A 17,336-nucleotide genomic window follows, 5' to 3' on the forward strand; every position below is an offset into this window, starting at 1 on the left:
GTTTTTAATATAATGCTTCTACGCCATGGAACGACAACACACTAAATTACAACGAATCAAGACCATGTTCCCGAAACTGATCAAACGGTCAATTTCGCACGATTCTCAAGCTACCAGTCTCGCTTCTTCTTCGGACAGATCTTTTGACAGTTCTACCGAAGCCGATATTTATTCGTCTCTGGAGTCCCTTGAGGATCCTTCCAACGCGTTCGAGAAACTGCCCCAAGGATGGAACGTCCGCTACGATCCCGTCCTGCAGTTGTATTACTATGTCAATTTCGACAAACAGATTTCGCAGTTTGACAGTCCACTCGAGGTGGTCAAACATTAATTGTACCGAGCAAATAATTCACATGTATATAGTGTTTGCAAAAATTCGTCACCATTCGTCATAATCGTCATCTTACTGTAATGGGCGAGTCTCCTTGAGCAGCCAGTCGATGGCTCTTGTGTCGCCGAGCTTCTCCAAAAACGGAATCGTCGAGTCCTGGATCCGTTTGTAGTACTCATTGATCCACTTGATCTGGTCAGGTTCCAACAAGTTCAAGTCGATCAAGTTACGACAGAACGGAACCAGCGTGAAATAGTCGAATCCCAGCACCGGAACGCCGTCTTTTTCGCCCCGTTGAACAACAAGAAGATCGCTCTCAATGCGGACCCCGTACTCGTTATCCCGATAATACCCCGGCTCATCGCTGATAAAATTGCCTGGCTCCAACGGTTTGTAATTATAGCTCGTTTTCACAGGGGAGAGTCCGCAGGGTCCTGCGTGAACACAAATAAACGTGTCAATTCCGTGGCCCGTGCCGTGGCTATAGTTGAGACCTTTCTCAATCAATGGCTTTCTAGCAAGAGAATCAATGTATTCAGAAGGAGTTCCGGCCGTAAATTCAAGCAGTGCAACGTTCAAATGGCCTCTCAAAACCAACGTGTACTTCTCTATCTCCTCGTAACTTGGTCTGCTGAAATGCAAAGTTCTGGTGATGTCTGTTGTTCCGTCTAAGTATTGTGCTCCCGAGTCCAGCAAAAAAATGCTGTCGGGGTCCACCACGGAGAAATTATCCAGGGTAGGCACGTAATGGACGACCGAGGCGTTGGGGCCCGAACTTGAAATGGCGTCGTACGCAAGACCTTTGAAGTTGGGCATCAGACTCCGATAATGGGCAGCTTTGGTAGCAACCTCGATCTCGTCCAGCTGGGCCCGTGGCGGCAAAAATGCTCCGTCCATCCAGGCAAACAGTCTGATCAGCGCAACAGAATCCTTCAGCTGCGCAAATCTGTTCCCCTCGATTTCGGTGGCATTTTTAATTCCTTTGAATTCCGTAAGGATAGACCGGTGTTGGATATCGAAAGTGGCAGAAAGATTCATGTAGAGTGCATAACTGCTGTTGTTCGAAAGATACACCGTCCGAGACTCGGAAACAGTGTTCTTCAAAGCCGGAATGTTGTCCCAGAACTGCGAATAGCTGTAAATAGTGAGATTGTAAATGGAATCCAGGTACTGAGTCACTTTAGGAGTCAACTTGGATCGGTCCAAATACAACTCGACCCCGTCCAATTTCACAATTGCATAGGAGAAAAACACCGGACTGAAAGGAATGGAGTTCCCGCGCAGGTTAAATAGCCACGCGATTTCCTCCAACTGCGACGCAATCAATGCAAATGCACCAGCTTCTTTCAAAAACTTTTGAGTGCGTGCAAGTTTATGGTTGGCGTGTTCACCCGCAAACCGCATCTCATGTTCAAAGATCTTGTCGTTTGCCGGTAAGTCTGGCACGAAATGCTCCAATTCCATTGTTTTATCAATCAAGTTGGTCATTAAAGGAAGAAACTCCAAATTGGCATTGTGGCATTTCTCTTTGAAATACAGACCCAGATCGTAGCTGATCAGTCTTGGGTCCACCGCAATCGTCTTGAAGCTTGTATCTGCTGCCTCTTGGAGACACCAAAATTGCCAAGGAATCGACTTCGGGTCCGACTGTTTCAAAAGTGTCCAATTTCTATCCAATTGCCGTTCAGCTTGGAGATAATACCGACCATCTGTTGAAAGGGCCGCGTTGTTCAAAGAAATAACAGCGATTCCAGCACTCCCTGTGAACTTTGAAATGTACCCGCGCCGTTTATCTTTTGGCGAGGTGGTTTCACTCTGGTGTTCGTCTTCAGACGGAACAATGTACACCCCTATCTTGAATTGTTTCATGAGATTGCGCAAAATACACAGTCGGTTGGTGGTATCGGACACCTGTGACTTCAGCATGGATTCATTATCTGACTTCTTTTCTGCGTCTAAACTCCGATACATGAGTCCTGCCTTTGATTCTGTTTCCGATAAAGCAACTTTGGAACTGCCTCCAAAAAACCAGCGCAATCCATCAAAACAACCAGATCTTCTTTCTCTAGAATCAACCAGTCTGATTTCCCCGCCGTCGTCCAAAGAGTCCACGCTGTCAGCTAACCGGATCGGCGTGTAGCGTAAAGTCATGTTGCAGTGCTTATTATCACGATAATAATTTTGGGTGGGGTGAATTCACAAGGTCGATCGACTTGGCTGCATGCCTAAAAAATAAATTGCCATCTAACATAAATACAGTTTACTTCAAGACTATGTGTATGATGTTTCCAAGAAGAAGCTTTCCCGATGATGAGACGTGTTTGTCATCTCCTTCAAGCTACTTGAGATATCAACCTGTCGAATACGATCCTTCCATCGACCCAACAAACATGGAACAGTATCAACCAAAGGTGTACAAGGTGGAATCCGAATACAGAAAGATTGACGCTGAGGAGGAGACGAACGAGAAAACAGCCTTGGAAGTTGAGAAACAGCCTGAGTACCCTCCCGCATACTCAGATGTTTACGCTTTAAACGACACCAAGGAGTCTCAACATGACACTGTGGCTCCTGCGCCAAAATACGGTTCTTTCCAAAGGGTGCTCAGATTGATGGTGGTACTGTTTTTGTTGATTACGCTTCTAGACTCTGTGCTCAGAGTAGCTTTTGACTGCGAGGCCGAAATGTCGAACGATGCCATGGTCAACAAGGGTAACATCGCGCTGGTTAGATACCAAGATGAACAGATGCAAGAGATTTACATCGAGATACTCCCGATTGAAATCGCGTTCGAGTCAGAGTCCTTGACAGTGGATCAAATTAACGACACGCCCAAACTGTTGCAATAATCTTACTCATTTCCTGGTACCATCGATTAAGTAAAAAAAAAAATCCATTTTTACTTGTCAACTATAGCTTGGAAGTCAATCCCAGATACTTTGCATGGTGGGCAGCGTGGTCCTTGGTAAACGAGGAGACGAAATAGAACGAGTGATTGTATCCGTCTTCCATGTGCGAAATAATTTTACCCTTCAATTTGGACTCCTCGCTAGCCTTAAGCAAATTCTCCGGCAAAAGCTGGTGTTCTTCATAGTAGTGTGGGTCAGCTTTACCTGTATGGATGAGAATCGGGGTTGTTGGGCCGTCATACTTCTTGATCAGCTCTGTTGGATCGTACTCGGCCCATTTCGACTTATCGTTGCCAAGATAAACACTAAAGCCCGTACGTCCCCATTCGCCATTAGATGGGTTCGAGATTGGCGCAAAAGCACTAACACTCTTAAATCTTCCAGGGTGTCTGAAATAGAACATCAATGCACCGTATCCTCCCATTGAATGACCGGTGATGGAGATATTATCGAAATCCAATTGCGAGTAGGCAGAAGCCAAGCCCGGTAGCAACTCTTTGGAGATGTACGAGTACATTCTGTAGTTCTTGGACCATTTCTCCTCGGTGGCATCGACATAGAATCCTGCTCCGGTACCGAATTTGTAGGTCTCGTCCTCACCTTCGACACCAGCACCTCTTGGAGAGGTATCTGGGAACACCATGGCAAAGCCGTACTCGTTACAGTAAGGCTGCCAGAATCCCTTCTCAGAGCAATTGTTTGGAGTACAGGACAATCCAGACAGAAAGACCAGGACTGGCAGCTTGGTGTCTGGCTTCTCGTAGTACTGTTTTGGAAGATAGAGATTGACATCCATCTTGGTCTTGGTCTCCTTAGAGTCATGCTGGAGCTTGACGATCTTGCCGCCAAAGGACTTGATTTCTTCTTGGGTGGTGAAAGACATAATGAGTGGCAAAAATTGGCACGTTTGAACGGATATTTCAATGAAATCAAGAAATGGATCAATAGCCTAATTTATAGAGGATAAATTAGCCAAATACGGAATAAGACTGGAAAGTTGGCTAGTGACTCATTCGTGGCAAGTGTGTGGCGGGTCACGTGACACGCCTGGTTTACACGGACGGGATTAGTCATACAAAGCGGCTATCTCTTTCTGATTAGCTGGTGGTACACGAACACGAGGGCGAGAACGAATCCCGAAGCTGCAAGAGCCATCCCCATGTAAAAAGCGCATCTGATGCCGGTATAAGTTGAGGCTCCGTGGAGAAGTTTGTAGTACTCGATTGTTCCAGCCAGGCCTAGGCCAATTGAAATCGAGTAATTCACCACGGTTGTGACCAGAGACGCCGCGAGTCCCTGGTGACGTCTAGGGAGTTCTGTGGACAGAATGATGATTCCCGAGGGGAAGCTGATATCCATTCCAAAACATGCAATGACGATCGACGGGAATTTCTGGGCCCAGTAAATTTGGCCCTCTGGTCGTAACCCCATGATCACGAGTCCTCCCACAAAACAGGCCAGTGCAATTGTGAGCATAATGGACGAGGGGACTTTTGTAATTATCTGGGCAGTTGCCATTCCTGCAACCATGCCTGCAATAATAGATGGAAGGAATTGGACAGATGCAACCAGTGGAGAAACATCTAAAATGTCATAAGCGAAGCGGAAGGTGTAAAAAATCCAGATGCCGAAACTGGACCATCCGAGAGCAATACAGCACAGCGTGAAGATGACATCGAGATTGAGTTTGGGGAGCAGTGGATGGGACCCGACTCGTTGTGTCCAGGCAAATGCAACCATAAAGATAAACCCGATGATTAGTAGCACATAAACGTATGGTTTTTCCCAGCCCACGACGGGGCCCTGGTTGAACGCAAAATTGATAAGCACCAAGCCTATGACTCCTGTGACTGAGCCCCAGAGATCGAAATGCCGAGGTCTTAATTTTTCTTGCACGGTGGCTATGTTTTTTGGAATTATTAGCAACGAAACAGCGGCTTTTGCAAGACAGATGATGGCGGTTGCGTAGAACGACCAGGGCCAGAAAGTGAACTCGGCAAAGATAGAGCTTAAAAGAGCACCAAACACGAATCCCATGGGGGCCACGGCGCCAAAAAGGCCAAAGGCCATATTTTTCAATTTTCCTTGGGGAAAATAGTGCCCCATAAGACCGAGCGCATTGGGCACTGCCCCAGACACAGATAGCCCTTGGAACGCACGACACACGTCGAAGAACTCAATTGAACCGCTATACCTGCTGATTCCTGCCAACAGAGACCAAACCGACAGACTTATGTAGCTTGCGACGTAGACTTTTTTATATCCCAGCAGATCTCCAAGTCTCCCTGAAATTAGGATGAAAGTTCCCACCGTCAATGAGTAAGCTGCCGTCATCCAGGAGATCTCTCCCGGGTCGTTTTGTTTCTGGAAGCTTCTTGCAATGTATAGCGACGGAACAAGAGATTGTGCAAGCAGAGCTTGCGCGAATATCTGCGTAATTGCCATTAGTATCACAAAGATAAGCAGTCTAGGTTTGGAGATGGCGTCGAACGTAGGCGAAGCAACCTTGAACTCGATTTCGTTATCGTCTGAATCAGACGGCTGTTGCACTGGTTTGGGTTCATTTTCAAGATCGACCGAGAGGTTGACAACCATTGATGATTACTCGGTTGAGAAAAAAGCGAACGCAAAAATTTAGATAATAATGTTAAAAACGGGCCTCAAGGGATTCAAGCAAACTTTCAGACCATTTGTGGGAACCAGATCTTTCTCGGGAACCAGGAAATTGGCCACCAATGGCAAACTATTGGCGCTGTCTGGAGCCACTGTTGCTGGTATTGGGTCGTATTTCTCTTTCTCTCAGATCTTGAACGATGCAACGCCGGCAGAGAACCCAGAAAGTCTGATCAGCGTGGACTCGTCTGTGCATTCTTTCCCGATCTTGACCTCGGACTGTTTGCTGCAGACCCCGTTCCAGCTCCTTGGCTACGGAGTTCGAACCGTCACGTTTCTCAATATGAAGGTTTACGCTCTTGGTTTATATGTGGCAAGAGAAGACCTACCATTGCTCACGAAAACGCTCACCTCTCAGGTCAGCAAAGATCCCTCGCAGGTGGCGTTTTCGCTTAGAGACCCTACACTGTCCCCACAAGTGGTGGACTTGCTACTTTCCGCTGGTGTTCGGTTTTCTGCCAAGATTGTTCCTGTGCGCAATACCGACTTCAACCACCTGCGTGACGGACTGATCAAATCCATCAAGTCGAACCCGAAATATAAAGAATTAACCAAAGCGGATGACGGATCGGACGAAAAACTGATCAACGGTTTAGATCAGCTGCGGAAAGCGTTCGGATCGCGCAAAATGACTGCATTCAAGAATTCCACCCTAATGCTCCAGCTCCTCGGAGACGGGAAATTGGTTGTCACATTCCAGCAATACACGACCCGGGACCAAATGGCCGATCCTATCAGTTTAGGGGTTGTTGAAGAACCGCTTGTTGGACGGTTATTATTTTTAAGTTATCTATCTGGCCAAAAGCCGTTGAGTGAGGCTGCACGTTCCAAAGCGGTCGAAGGGTTCAGCTCACTTTTGTAAACCTGTACATAGTGAATATTTTTTTTTTAGGCTACACTCCGGGGAGCTTGTCCCGGAGATTTTTTTTGCACCACCGCATTCCCCAGAGACTCCCCCGGATTAGGCTGTGTGGTACTTATATATACATCCTGGCCCCCCAGAAACGTTTTTTTTAAAATGGCTGAAGCAAAACAAGCTATCAACACCGACTTGGTCACTCTGACCAGATTTATCCTCGAGGAGCAGGAGAGATACGCCCCAAATGCCACTGGAGAGTTAACATTGCTACTTAACTCTCTCCAGTACGCCTTCAAGTTTATCGCCCACACTATTCGTAGAGCTGAGCTGGTCAACTTAATTGGACTGGCAGGTATCACCAATGCTACCGGTGACGACCAGAAGAAGCTTGATGTCATTGGTGATGACATCTTCATCAACGCCATGAAGGGCTCCGGTAACGTCAAGGTGCTGGTCAGCGAGGAACAGGAGGACCTGATCATCTTTGAAGGCTCGGAGGGCAACTACGCTGTTTGCTGTGACCCAATTGACGGTTCATCGAACTTGGATGCCGGTGTTTCTGTTGGAACCATCTTTGGTGTTTATAAGATCCAACCTGGCTCGACCGGAAGTATCAAGGACGTGTTGCGTTCAGGAACCGAGATGGTGGCTGCTGGTTACACCATGTACGGAGCTAGTGCACACTTGATGCTCACCACAGGTAACGGAGTCAACGGGTTCACCTTAGACACCCACTTGGGAGAATTCATACTGACCAAACCAAACCTCAAGATCCCTGATCAAAAGGCCATTTACTCGATCAACGAAGGAAACTCATACTACTGGGCTAAAGAGATCCAGGATTTCGTTGCGTCTTTGAAGCTTCCTCAGGAGGACAACAAGGGCAAGCCATACTCGGCCAGATACATTGGATCGATGGTGGCAGATGTCCACAGAACGTTGCTGTACGGAGGATTGTTTGCATATCCATCCGACACCAAGTCCAAGACTGGAAAATTGAGAATTTTATACGAGTGCTTCCCAATGGCTCTGCTATTGGAGCAAGCCGGAGGACAGGCCGTTAACGACAAGGGCGAACGGATTCTGGATCTGATTCCTAAGAAGATCCACGATAGAAGCGGGATCTGGCTCGGAAGTAAGCATGAAATCGGCAAGTTGTTGGGATACATAAAGAAATAATTAACGTCTTTTCATCACTCTTAGCAAAAGGTATATTATTTTAATACGTGTGTGTGTTAATTTTTCAAAATCATTTCTGGCTTTTGTCAAAGTTTCGAAATTTAGGCAAGACAAACTATCAAACATGAGCAACTGTAAGCATAACGCGCGTTTATTTCATTACTAACTCTCTTTTAGTCCGTGTTTTGGATCTTGTGAAACCTTTCACGCCGATTTTGCCAGAGGTTTTGGCCCCTGAGAGAAAAGTCCCATTCAACCAACGATTGATGTGGACCGGTGTCACGTTGCTTATATTTCTCGTTATGAGCGAGATCCCATTGTATGGTATCACTGCATCCGACACTTCAGACCCGCTGTACTGGCTCAGAATGATGTTGGCTTCGAACAGAGGTACTTTGATGGAATTGGGTATTTCGCCCATCGTCACTTCGGGAATGGTGTTCCAGCTTTTGCAAGGAACCCAGCTCCTAACAATCAACATGGAAAACAAAAAGGACCGCGATTTGCTCCAGATCGCCCAAAAGATCTTTGCTATCTTGCTTTCTGTCGGTCAGGCTACCGTGTACGTTCTGACAGGCATGTACGGACGTCCAGGTGATCTCGGCACGGGTGTTTGTCTGTTGCTGATTTTGCAATTGGTCTTTGCAGCCATCGTGGTCATCCTGCTGGACGAGCTGCTCCAGAAAGGTTACGGACTTGGTTCGGGTATTTCTTTGTTCATGGCCACCAACATTTGCGAACAAATTTTCTGGAGATGTTTTGCCCCAACAACCATCAACAGAGGACGTGGAACAGAGTTTGAAGGTGCTGTGATTGCATTTGTCCACTTGTTGTTCACCAAGAAGTCCAAGAGAATTGCCTTGATCGAGGCCTTCTACAGAGACAACGCTCCAAACATGTTCCAGGTCATTGTCACCGTGTTGATTTTCTTGGCGGTGGTTTACTTGCAGTCTTTGAAAGTGGAACTTCCTGTCAAGTCTACGAGACAAAGAGGTCCTTACGGTCTGTACCCAATCAGACTGTTCTACACCTCCAACATGCCAATCATGTTGCAAAGTGCCTTGACCTCCAACATCTTCATCATCTCCCAGATGCTCTACTCCAGATTCCCAAATAACATTGCTATCAAGCTTCTTGGCTCTTGGGAGCCAAGAGCCGGCTCGCAACAGTTGTTTGCTTCGTCTGGTATTGCATACTACATGCAGCCTCCATTTTCTTTGACCGAGGCTCTTTTGGACCCAATCAAGACCGTGGTGTACGTTGTCTTTGTTTTGGCTTCGTGTGCTTTCTTCTCCAAGACCTGGATCGAGGTGTCTGGATCTTCTCCAAGAGACGTTGCCAAGCAGTTCAAGGACCAAGGTCTTGTGATTGCTGGCCACAGAGAAACTTCCGTCTACAAAGAGTTGAAGAAGATCATTCCTACTGCTGCTGCCTTTGGTGGAGCCACCATCGGTGCCTTATCTGTTGTTAGCGATTTGTCTGGATGTTTGGGATCCGGAACCTCCATTTTGCTTGCTGTGACAACCATCTACGGCTACTACGAGATGGCTGCCAAGGAGGGTGGATTTGCCAAGAGTGTCGGAACTGGATTCAGTGACGTGATGTGAATAGAAGATTGCACAGTAAAAAAATACACATGAATTGTTTTTCCAAGATTTTTTTTAATTTACCTTTTTATGCCTCCACAGAACTCAGCGTCTCGAAGAATCAAGAACATTTCGATCTCCAAGCCGATCATCTACGGTAACGTGGCAGAGAAGATTTCCGAGTCCAACCCTTTGCCAGAAGGAGCTCCGGCAGACCATTCGCACACATGGAAGGTGTTTGTTGCCGACCCGTTGGGCAACGACCTGTCCAGTTACATTCGCAAAGTCGTGTTCAAACTGCACGAGACATACAACAACCCCACGCGGTCGATCGAGGAGCCTCCATTTGAGGTCACGGAAACGGGATGGGGAGAATTCGAGATTGCTATCAAAATATACTTCAACAACGACTGCGGCGAGAAAAACATCACATTGTACCACCATTTGAAGCTTCATCCGTACGGTCCGCAATTGGAAGAGAGCCAGCGCACAGGGAAAGTCGAGAGCATTCTTTTTGACGAAATAGTGTTCAACGAGCCAACAGAACGGATGTTCAAGCTATTGACGTCGAAACCAGGATCGTTACTACCATACAAGAGCGAGACGTCCAAGTTCACCAAAGAAGCTGAACGCCAGGAATTGGACCGCATCGAGAAGGCTTTTGACGAGATCAAAAAACAGATCGACGAGAAAAGCGTCGAGTTCAAAGAACTGGAAGAACAAAGACAACGACTCGCAACATAACTTATATTACATTAGAAACGTCTGTTATTATTAGTGTGCATTAATATACTCCAACACGTCTTGGAACACTTCCCGGAGACTGTTATCTGAGCTGTAGTATTTTTTGTAGTCGTAGTTGACGAGAATTTTGACCAACTCCACCCCTTGTCTATCGAAAATCATCACCGAGGCCAGAGGATAAGTTCCTCCTCCGAGCGGGTCTGATAAATGCAAATGTCTGGCCAACACTCCGCGAGTGTCCACCAGGATCGGGAAATTATAATTATTTTTGGCTTCATAGTTGCTTGTCACTCCGAGAACGCACCCTTCGAACTGCGAGTCGGTCATCAGGTCCAACAGTTGGTAGTCGACCTTGCTGACGCCGAAGAAGGTGAGGATCATCGGGAGCGAGAAGGAGGAAACGCGTTGATTGAATGGAATTTTCAGGCTCGAGCCTGGTTCGAGAAAATACATGTCTTCGGAAGCGTTGGCGGTGTCGAGGAGCTCGAACACGTTGGATTTGGCAAAATGGGCCTGTCTTATCACCACGTCTGGGATTCCTCGGGGCTGTTTCTGGACGAAATCGGAGCTCGAGGAACACACAGACGAGGGCCGACTCTTTTTGGCTGAATCCGGAACGTCGTACGCGGCATGGCGACGCTTGCGCGTCCAGGACAACTCAAACGCATTAGATAGATCAAGGGCGCTGATCTGAAGCTGTGTGGAGGCCGGGGGCATGGTGTGCATAGCAAAAGAGAAACAAAGATATGCTATGCGCTTTGCAACGATATATACCCAGCGGTTAATCAGTCGATGACCTTGGCGCCCAGAGCAAGAGCGTCTCGGCTGGCTGCAGGTGAGGAGTCGTGGAGGTTGGGGTTTTTGTAAATAAAAAAACACTTGCGTTGCTACTAGAGTCACCGCTGGTGTCAGCTGCACATCACTATCGTCTGATATGTTCCGGCAATGACTTTTTCATTCCGGGGACGAAAATTCGTCGCGTCACATGAAAGCTTTTCACGTGACCCCCGAAACTACGTAATTGGGAGGTGGAAAAAATTGGCTGTTTTGCGTGAAACAAGCGAGGGTAATTCTGTTAGCCACGACAAGTAGTCAGCACGCGCGGACAAATTCGGGCATTCTGGTTTTTTTGTCCTGCTGCACCAAACCCGCCTTGTGCCTCATCCCTTCGCCGCCATAGTATTCAGAAAATGTGCGCCGGCAAACCAGCCAGCATATTTGTAAGGTGCACGACGTAGATTTTGCACGACCGTCTCCAGAGTGCTGCATTGGTATTGGATAGGTACACTAACTATTTTATCTTTGTGGAAACATTGGAGAAAGAAGAACCGCTAATCAATAATGTTATCTCCTTCCAGCAAGGACTCGACGCTGTCATCGTCCACTGGGAACCAGAACAGACTGTCTGCGTTTTCGTTTGGAGAGAAAAGAGTGCCTTTATCCAAGATTGAATCCTCACACGATCCAGCAGAGGAGACGGCACCACATCGTTGTGGCAAGTCGTCTGGTAATTCGGGCTCAAACGCTCTAAACTCTCCACTTTCGTTGTCGGAAGAGGAGCAACCCCCAACGGTGTTCAAGAACTTGGACGGCGACCAGCTTTCGTTGGAGAGTGTTCCGCCTTCGGCCATTCCATCTTCGCCTTCTCAATCTCGTGCAAATGCTTCCCGAAGCTCTGCTTCGAAGCAAAAGGACTCTTTGATTTTTGAGCGGTTTGTTCAGGACCAACTTATTGACTCCCATCCGCTCCCATCGTCGTTGCCTCGGCTACATTCCACCGAAAACTTTGTCCCCGCATCGCTCGACCTTACAGCACAAATCTCCCACGATGAGCTTGACCAGGTTGATAGAAGTTACCCAAGGAGATCTTCCACTGCTAGTTTGCAGGCTGCTTTTGCAACCCCAACAAGCAGAAGATTATCTTTTGCGTCCACCAGACCAAGTACCAGAGGAAGCACTTCCAACCTGACCGAACAACTGCTGTCTTCGCAACCCCAACGTCCAACTGTCACACACTCTCTTACAACATCAAACCTCCCTCCTCCTGAAACCCAAGGTTTCAACTCGCCAGCAGCCTCGCCCGTGCTTAAACAAAATAATTCAACGCTGTCATTCTGCTCGTACGCAGACATGATTAGTTTGGAAGACCAACAATCCAAATTCCCAATCAGACGTCCTAGCCTTTCTGCTAGCATCTCTAACAACCCAAGACTTTCCAGAACAAGCTCGATTTCGTCCAGCTCGTTCCTCCAAAGATCGCCGATCAGTGTTCAGCCACCTCAAATCCACCCAAGTTTTGGGCCTCCAGGTTCCGGACAGGCATCTACTTCATCGTTATCGCCTGCAGCGGGTCCTATTTCCCCTCAGCTATTTGCAAGAGGTCCGCTGTCCCACAGAGCTTCCAGTGTCCAATCGGGTAAGAAGTTTACCGTGGACACTCAGAGCTCCGACTCGGATGGAGAAGGAGAACAATCCTCCATCCCACAAAGATTCCCTGCTATCCAGAGAAAGAAAGTCCCGGCCAAGCTTTCCAGCACCAGCCAGACTTCTTTCAGATCGGGGGGTAACAATATTGATGATCTTTTGGTGGATAATGAGTCCGATCAGGACAGTTTCCAGAGCTTTGTTAGTGAAGGCTTGCGTACTTAGTCGGAGTTTCGATTTCTGTTATATTTAGGCCGATCTTTAAAAATGTCGTAACTACTTTACTCGCTCAGGTAGTTCTTTCTATTACCTGTTCTCACGAACCGGCGGAGCATCCATTCGACATCGGCATCTTTATCATCCATGGTGCCGAGTCTCATCTCAAACAATCTCATTTCAAAACGCGGTCCAACTTCGCTCAACTCGACGTCGTCTTTAGTCCTCACATAAAGATGTTGTCTGACGCTAATGAAATCGTCTTGGTTCACAAAGCTGACCAATCTTGGCGACTCATCCTTCACTCCTGGTGGGAACAGATGTTTCAGAACTTGAACAACACGGCCACCGAGCTTGGACGTGAAGTTCTCGAACACGATGTGCGGATAAGCTTCTGACTGGGATCCAACATTAAGGATATCGTGACGGAGCACAACATTATGTAATGTGAATGTGGCGGATGGTCCGTGCGGAAGATGTGTAATGGTGAGTGTTGTTGGCACACCCCTATGTTCGTGGACCACAATAACGTCGGTGACACCCGATTTCTTGCATGTTTCAATCAAATTACTGAGAATGTAGTTACCTCTGTTGAGTCTCATGGCATTAGGGAAGAACAACTTGAGTTCCTTAGTGAATTGTGCCAGTCTCGAAGACGGACTTCTGGAAGTAGTAATGATGATCTTTGGCTCAATCAGTCCAGAAAGCGCAGAATACTCGTCGTCCACCGTTTCCTGAATGGATTCGTCGTACAAGTAGTCCTGCTGAAGCTGTTGGTCATCAGCAACCTCTTTTGGCAGGTTTTTTCCTGTAGCCAAAGCATTTGTCAGTTTCCTACGCTTCTCGATCAGCGTCTGTTCCTGTAGCTGCTGTGCCTTGCGGTACAAATACTCCCTTCTCTCTCTAGCTTGTCTCCTTAACATTAGTCAAATTTTTTTTTTTTTTGGAATTTTTTTCCCTACACTATTTTTTCAGTACAGTTTCCACTCTTGGGCCGATCCATAGTAAAATACAGAGAGTGAACAAAAAACGTCGTAAGTGTGCAAATTATATGCGTATCAAATCAAAATGTCCTACCAAACTTAACTCTTCTTCTTTCCGAACCATCCTTTCTTCTTTTTGGTGGTCTCCTTAGGAGGCGGAGCAACATAAATGCCCTGCTCGGTCTCGGGTATGTTTTGTCTCTGGTACGTGTTTCCATCGTAGATAGGCTGTCCATACTCGTCAAACTGTTGCTGGCCAGCGCCGTAAGACGAAGAATACTGGTTCTCGGTGAAGTGTGGGAAGTCCTGTCTCACTCTCCATCCCAGAGTAGGTGTTTCCAATTGTTGTTTGTAAGTCAAATCTCCCGTAACGGCATATTCAAATGATCTGATGGTATCCATCGGTCTTTCGTCACGGGATCTCGAGGGATTGGAAATGTCCGGGTTTACTATCGTATTGCCGAACACGTCCTTCAATCCACCATCGCCCAAAGACGAATGTCTCTGGTGCTCGTTGGCTGACTGTTCGAACGGCTGTGCCTCGTTGACCGCGTTCAAAATCGGGTCGTGCACGTTCTGGGACCGCATCTTCAATCTTTTGGCGTCATCATCGGTGATCTTCACCTTGAGCTTTTCGTTGGACGATTGAGAGTTTCTTTTAAACAGACCCATTTGGAAAAAGGTTATGTATTTTTATTTACAGAACTTTTCTCTTGAGTTTTTTTCCTTCAAAGGGGGGTGTATGTGGAAGCACAAAAGCGCAGAAACTTTAAACAACCTAAATAAACAAAGTTTACAGCTTTTGCCTAAAATCTCGTTTCTGTATTGCAAGATGCAGATCCTTGTGTCTGTCGTGTTCCTGCGCACGTTTTGTGCGGTGAACTTCCATTTTTAACTTCAATCTCCTCGCTTCAGCCTCGATTTCCGCCAAGCGTCTATCGGCGCGTCGGCCAAGCCCACGTCAATTATTGTCCCCACACATTTTTTTTATTGTGATTCAAATTAAATAAGACCGCGTCTTATCAGTCTTTGCCATCGTGTTTGAAACGTCAGATCTCGCGAAAACATTCCGACAATCTCCAAACCCGCTATCTACAGGCAGAGGTCGACTGGATACTTTTTCCAAAACGTCTCGTTCTTCAGCAATCGGTCGTTTGGAACAAATGTCCTCTTTTCGGAGTGTTCCTGAATCATCCTTAAAGACAAACTATTTGTCTTCTTTGGGCGAATTGGCAGAATGGTCTGACCGCATAAAGGACTGTGTTTACGAACTGGACGATTTTAAGAAACCAACAGAGCCTCTCGCTGCATATAAACGTTCCAAACAAAACAAAACGTCTGATGACGTCAAGCTGTTGGTGTGCCATGATTTCAAAGGCGGGTATCAGGAAAATGAAGACGACTCATTATTAGGTTATTTCCCACATCCCGACGGAAAACACTACTATCTCCAGTATCCACAACTGGTGGACAAATTTGTGTATTTCTCCCACCATCGTATAAGTATCCCGCCAGCAAGTTGGATCAACTTTTGCCACAAGAACGGAATCAAGTGTTTTGGCACAATCATATTTGAAGGAAATGCATACACTGACTTTGAAGAACTTGACAAATTGGTGACGAAGAAAGATGGGAAGTTCCAGTTCGTGGATACCCTATTGAAATTGGTGGATTATTTTCAATTTGACGGGTTTCTACTTAATATAGAGACTCGTTTCAGCAACATCAAAATCGCCAGTTTGTTGGAAGCATTTGTCGAACAGCTGAGAGCCGAGTTGCACGTTCACCGGGCCTCTAATGAACTTATCTGGTATGACTCGTATATTTATCCCGAGAACAAGGTTGTTTACAAGAATGGAGTCAACGATCTAAATTACAACTTCTTCGCCTCCACCGACGCTTTTTTCACCAACTACTGGTGGAACATGAAACATCTCCAGGATAACATCAAAAACATTGGACTTTTGGGGTGTTCTAAAAGTGTTTATGTCGGTTATGATGTTTGGGGAAGAGGCACTCTAATCGGAAAAGGAGGTTACGATACAGCGATTGCATGTCAGATGATCAAAAAGTTCCGCTCCAACGTGGCCATTTTCGCTCCGGCCTGGACTTACGAGTACTTGGGCCGTTCAAAATTTATCGAAAACGATACGCGCTATTGGATCGGTTTACACGATAACGAATCTTCCATAGCAACATCGTTTCAACCACACAACTCGCCGTTGTTGAAGATAAACGATTCGAACTTCATGTTTTACACAAATTTCAACTCAGGAGAAGGTGTTGCATTTTACGAGAGCGGGGAAAGAGTGTTCGACAATCCTTGGGTGAACGGATCACTGCAGCTAGAACTGCCATTCAACATCCATAAGTCTAACAAAAATGGCTTGAAATGGGGGTTGGACAAGTCAGATTCGTATCACGGAGGCTCCTGTTTGAAAGTCAAGTATACTGAGATCACAGACTCCAATGGGTACCAGGTATTTAATAACACAACAGTGAATACGTTGCCCTTGTTTTCCTTCCGTCAGGATTGCGACTCGTTGACAACGTATGTGAAAGTGACTTACAAGTTGAATCACAAAATGGCTTCGTCTTTCAAGTTGAAGGTCAGTTACTATATTGAACGTCGATACAGGAACGTCCAGAAAGTGAGGAGCGGATGTCTAATCATTCCACTAATGTCTACAACCGGAAAATGGTTCACTATTGAGGAGCCTTTGCATGTGAAGTTACAAACCTCTCACGAGTTCGTGGTGTTGGATTCTGCTGTTTTATGTTATGAGGAGACCGACAACCAGCTTGCGCGCAGCTACGTTATTGAGGATTCATCTCCTTCTTCTGTCATTGACAATGAAGAGTACGAAAAACTGATAAACAGCGAGATTTATTTCGACGACGAAGATGAAGACTGGATTCTCGTTCCCTCAGATATTGCTCTGGAGTCTATTGAGAATGGCGGCAAAGAACAAGGTCCACTGCAGGCGATGGTTAACAAGATAAGCAAACGCAAATCGGTTGTTCAAGATTCTGCCCCGCCTGTTTTGAAGCTCGGAGAGTTGGCGGTTATTAACGCCAATGAGTATCCGTCGTCTTCCTTCTTCAAACTTCCGATCGTCAAAACTGTTGCTGTGCAGTCTTTGAGCAACCAGTTGCTTTTAACTTGGGATACTATTCAACGATGCGTTTGGTACCATTTGATTTTCGTTGATGATAAGTTCGTTGGAGTTTCTCTCCATACACGATTTTTATTGGACTACGATTTCAAAAAGAAGACGGCCAACAAGAACGGCTCGTATGGACTGAAAGTTCGTGTCGATAGCATTAACAGGCTGGGTGTGGCTACAAAAGGAGTTGATTTATATTTGTGAGTGTGTGCGGCCATGTGGCTCGATAAAGTTTATTTGAGACCTAGCGTTTTATCGATTTAAA

General features: G+C 46.4%; 17 protein-coding genes across 17 annotated transcripts; 9 read left to right on the top strand and 8 right to left on the bottom strand.

The window, feature by feature from the left end:
- Window positions 1-64: 64 nt before the first annotated feature.
- OGAPHI_002229 (uncharacterized protein) lies at window positions 65-331 on the top strand (the record flags this gene model as incomplete). Its single annotated transcript, XM_046203077.1, has 1 exon — window positions 65-331. One exon carries the CDS (start codon window positions 65-67, stop codon window positions 329-331), a length of 267 nt encoding a protein of 88 aa, XP_046062889.1.
- Window positions 332-403: 72 nt separating this feature from the next.
- On the bottom strand, window positions 404-2,482 carry OGAPHI_002230 (uncharacterized protein; the record flags this gene model as incomplete). Its single annotated transcript, XM_046203078.1, has 1 exon — window positions 404-2,482. The coding sequence occupies one exon, from the start codon at window positions 2,480-2,482 to the stop codon at window positions 404-406; it is 2,079 nt and encodes a 692-aa protein (XP_046062890.1).
- Window positions 2,483-2,610: 128 nt separating this feature from the next.
- OGAPHI_002231 (uncharacterized protein) lies at window positions 2,611-3,180 on the top strand (the record flags this gene model as incomplete). Its single annotated transcript, XM_046203079.1, has 1 exon — window positions 2,611-3,180. One exon carries the CDS (start codon window positions 2,611-2,613, stop codon window positions 3,178-3,180), a length of 570 nt encoding a protein of 189 aa, XP_046062891.1.
- A 61-nt stretch (window positions 3,181-3,241) lies between these two features.
- Window positions 3,242-4,123, bottom strand: OGAPHI_002232 (uncharacterized protein; the record flags this gene model as incomplete). The annotated part of the gene is made up of 1 exon (XM_046203080.1): window positions 3,242-4,123. One exon carries the CDS (start codon window positions 4,121-4,123, stop codon window positions 3,242-3,244), a length of 882 nt encoding a protein of 293 aa, XP_046062892.1.
- On the top strand, window positions 3,646-4,207 carry OGAPHI_002233 (uncharacterized protein; the record flags this gene model as incomplete). Its single annotated transcript, XM_046203081.1, has 2 exons — window positions 3,646-3,652; window positions 3,765-4,207. The coding sequence occupies 2 exons, from the start codon at window positions 3,646-3,648 to the stop codon at window positions 4,205-4,207; spliced, it is 450 nt and encodes a 149-aa protein (XP_046062893.1).
- Window positions 4,208-4,323: 116 nt separating this feature from the next.
- Window positions 4,324-5,835, bottom strand: OGAPHI_002234 (uncharacterized protein; the record flags this gene model as incomplete). The annotated part of the gene is made up of 1 exon (XM_046203082.1): window positions 4,324-5,835. The coding sequence occupies one exon, from the start codon at window positions 5,833-5,835 to the stop codon at window positions 4,324-4,326; it is 1,512 nt and encodes a 503-aa protein (XP_046062894.1).
- Window positions 5,836-5,884: 49 nt separating this feature from the next.
- On the top strand, window positions 5,885-6,775 carry OGAPHI_002235 (uncharacterized protein; the record flags this gene model as incomplete). The annotated part of the gene is made up of 1 exon (XM_046203083.1): window positions 5,885-6,775. The coding sequence occupies one exon, from the start codon at window positions 5,885-5,887 to the stop codon at window positions 6,773-6,775; it is 891 nt and encodes a 296-aa protein (XP_046062895.1).
- A 156-nt stretch (window positions 6,776-6,931) lies between these two features.
- Window positions 6,932-9,558, top strand: OGAPHI_002236 (uncharacterized protein; the record flags this gene model as incomplete). The annotated part of the gene is made up of 2 exons (XM_046203084.1): window positions 6,932-7,907; window positions 8,129-9,558. 2 exons carry the CDS (start codon window positions 6,932-6,934, stop codon window positions 9,556-9,558), a joined length of 2,406 nt encoding a protein of 801 aa, XP_046062896.1.
- OGAPHI_002237 (uncharacterized protein) lies at window positions 8,419-9,883 on the bottom strand (the record flags this gene model as incomplete). Its single annotated transcript, XM_046203085.1, has 2 exons — window positions 8,419-9,407; window positions 9,850-9,883. The coding sequence occupies 2 exons, from the start codon at window positions 9,881-9,883 to the stop codon at window positions 8,419-8,421; spliced, it is 1,023 nt and encodes a 340-aa protein (XP_046062897.1).
- Window positions 9,628-10,281, top strand: OGAPHI_002238 (uncharacterized protein; the record flags this gene model as incomplete). Its single annotated transcript, XM_046203087.1, has 1 exon — window positions 9,628-10,281. The coding sequence occupies one exon, from the start codon at window positions 9,628-9,630 to the stop codon at window positions 10,279-10,281; it is 654 nt and encodes a 217-aa protein (XP_046062898.1).
- Window positions 10,282-10,311: 30 nt separating this feature from the next.
- On the bottom strand, window positions 10,312-11,007 carry OGAPHI_002239 (uncharacterized protein; the record flags this gene model as incomplete). The annotated part of the gene is made up of 1 exon (XM_046203088.1): window positions 10,312-11,007. The coding sequence occupies one exon, from the start codon at window positions 11,005-11,007 to the stop codon at window positions 10,312-10,314; it is 696 nt and encodes a 231-aa protein (XP_046062899.1).
- Window positions 11,008-11,612: 605 nt separating this feature from the next.
- On the bottom strand, window positions 11,613-11,912 carry OGAPHI_002240 (uncharacterized protein; the record flags this gene model as incomplete). The annotated part of the gene is made up of 1 exon (XM_046203089.1): window positions 11,613-11,912. The coding sequence occupies one exon, from the start codon at window positions 11,910-11,912 to the stop codon at window positions 11,613-11,615; it is 300 nt and encodes a 99-aa protein (XP_046062900.1).
- On the top strand, window positions 11,623-13,319 carry OGAPHI_002241 (uncharacterized protein; the record flags this gene model as incomplete). Its single annotated transcript, XM_046203090.1, has 2 exons — window positions 11,623-12,922; window positions 13,003-13,319. 2 exons carry the CDS (start codon window positions 11,623-11,625, stop codon window positions 13,317-13,319), a joined length of 1,617 nt encoding a protein of 538 aa, XP_046062901.1.
- OGAPHI_002242 (uncharacterized protein) lies at window positions 12,987-13,844 on the bottom strand (the record flags this gene model as incomplete). The annotated part of the gene is made up of 1 exon (XM_046203091.1): window positions 12,987-13,844. The coding sequence occupies one exon, from the start codon at window positions 13,842-13,844 to the stop codon at window positions 12,987-12,989; it is 858 nt and encodes a 285-aa protein (XP_046062902.1).
- A 159-nt stretch (window positions 13,845-14,003) lies between these two features.
- Window positions 14,004-14,576, bottom strand: OGAPHI_002243 (uncharacterized protein; the record flags this gene model as incomplete). The annotated part of the gene is made up of 1 exon (XM_046203092.1): window positions 14,004-14,576. One exon carries the CDS (start codon window positions 14,574-14,576, stop codon window positions 14,004-14,006), a length of 573 nt encoding a protein of 190 aa, XP_046062903.1.
- Window positions 14,341-14,553, top strand: OGAPHI_002244 (uncharacterized protein; the record flags this gene model as incomplete). The annotated part of the gene is made up of 1 exon (XM_046203093.1): window positions 14,341-14,553. The coding sequence occupies one exon, from the start codon at window positions 14,341-14,343 to the stop codon at window positions 14,551-14,553; it is 213 nt and encodes a 70-aa protein (XP_046062904.1).
- Window positions 14,577-15,067: 491 nt separating the features above from the next.
- On the top strand, window positions 15,068-17,275 carry OGAPHI_002245 (uncharacterized protein; the record flags this gene model as incomplete). The annotated part of the gene is made up of 1 exon (XM_046203094.1): window positions 15,068-17,275. The coding sequence occupies one exon, from the start codon at window positions 15,068-15,070 to the stop codon at window positions 17,273-17,275; it is 2,208 nt and encodes a 735-aa protein (XP_046062905.1).
- Between the last annotated feature and the right edge of the window lie 61 nt (window positions 17,276-17,336).

The sequence above is a fragment of the Ogataea philodendri genome (assembly GCF_020536065.1).
Source record: "Ogataea philodendri strain CBS6075 chromosome Unknown scaffold1, whole genome shotgun sequence".
NCBI lineage: Eukaryota > Fungi > Ascomycota > Pichiomycetes > Pichiales > Pichiaceae > Ogataea > Ogataea philodendri.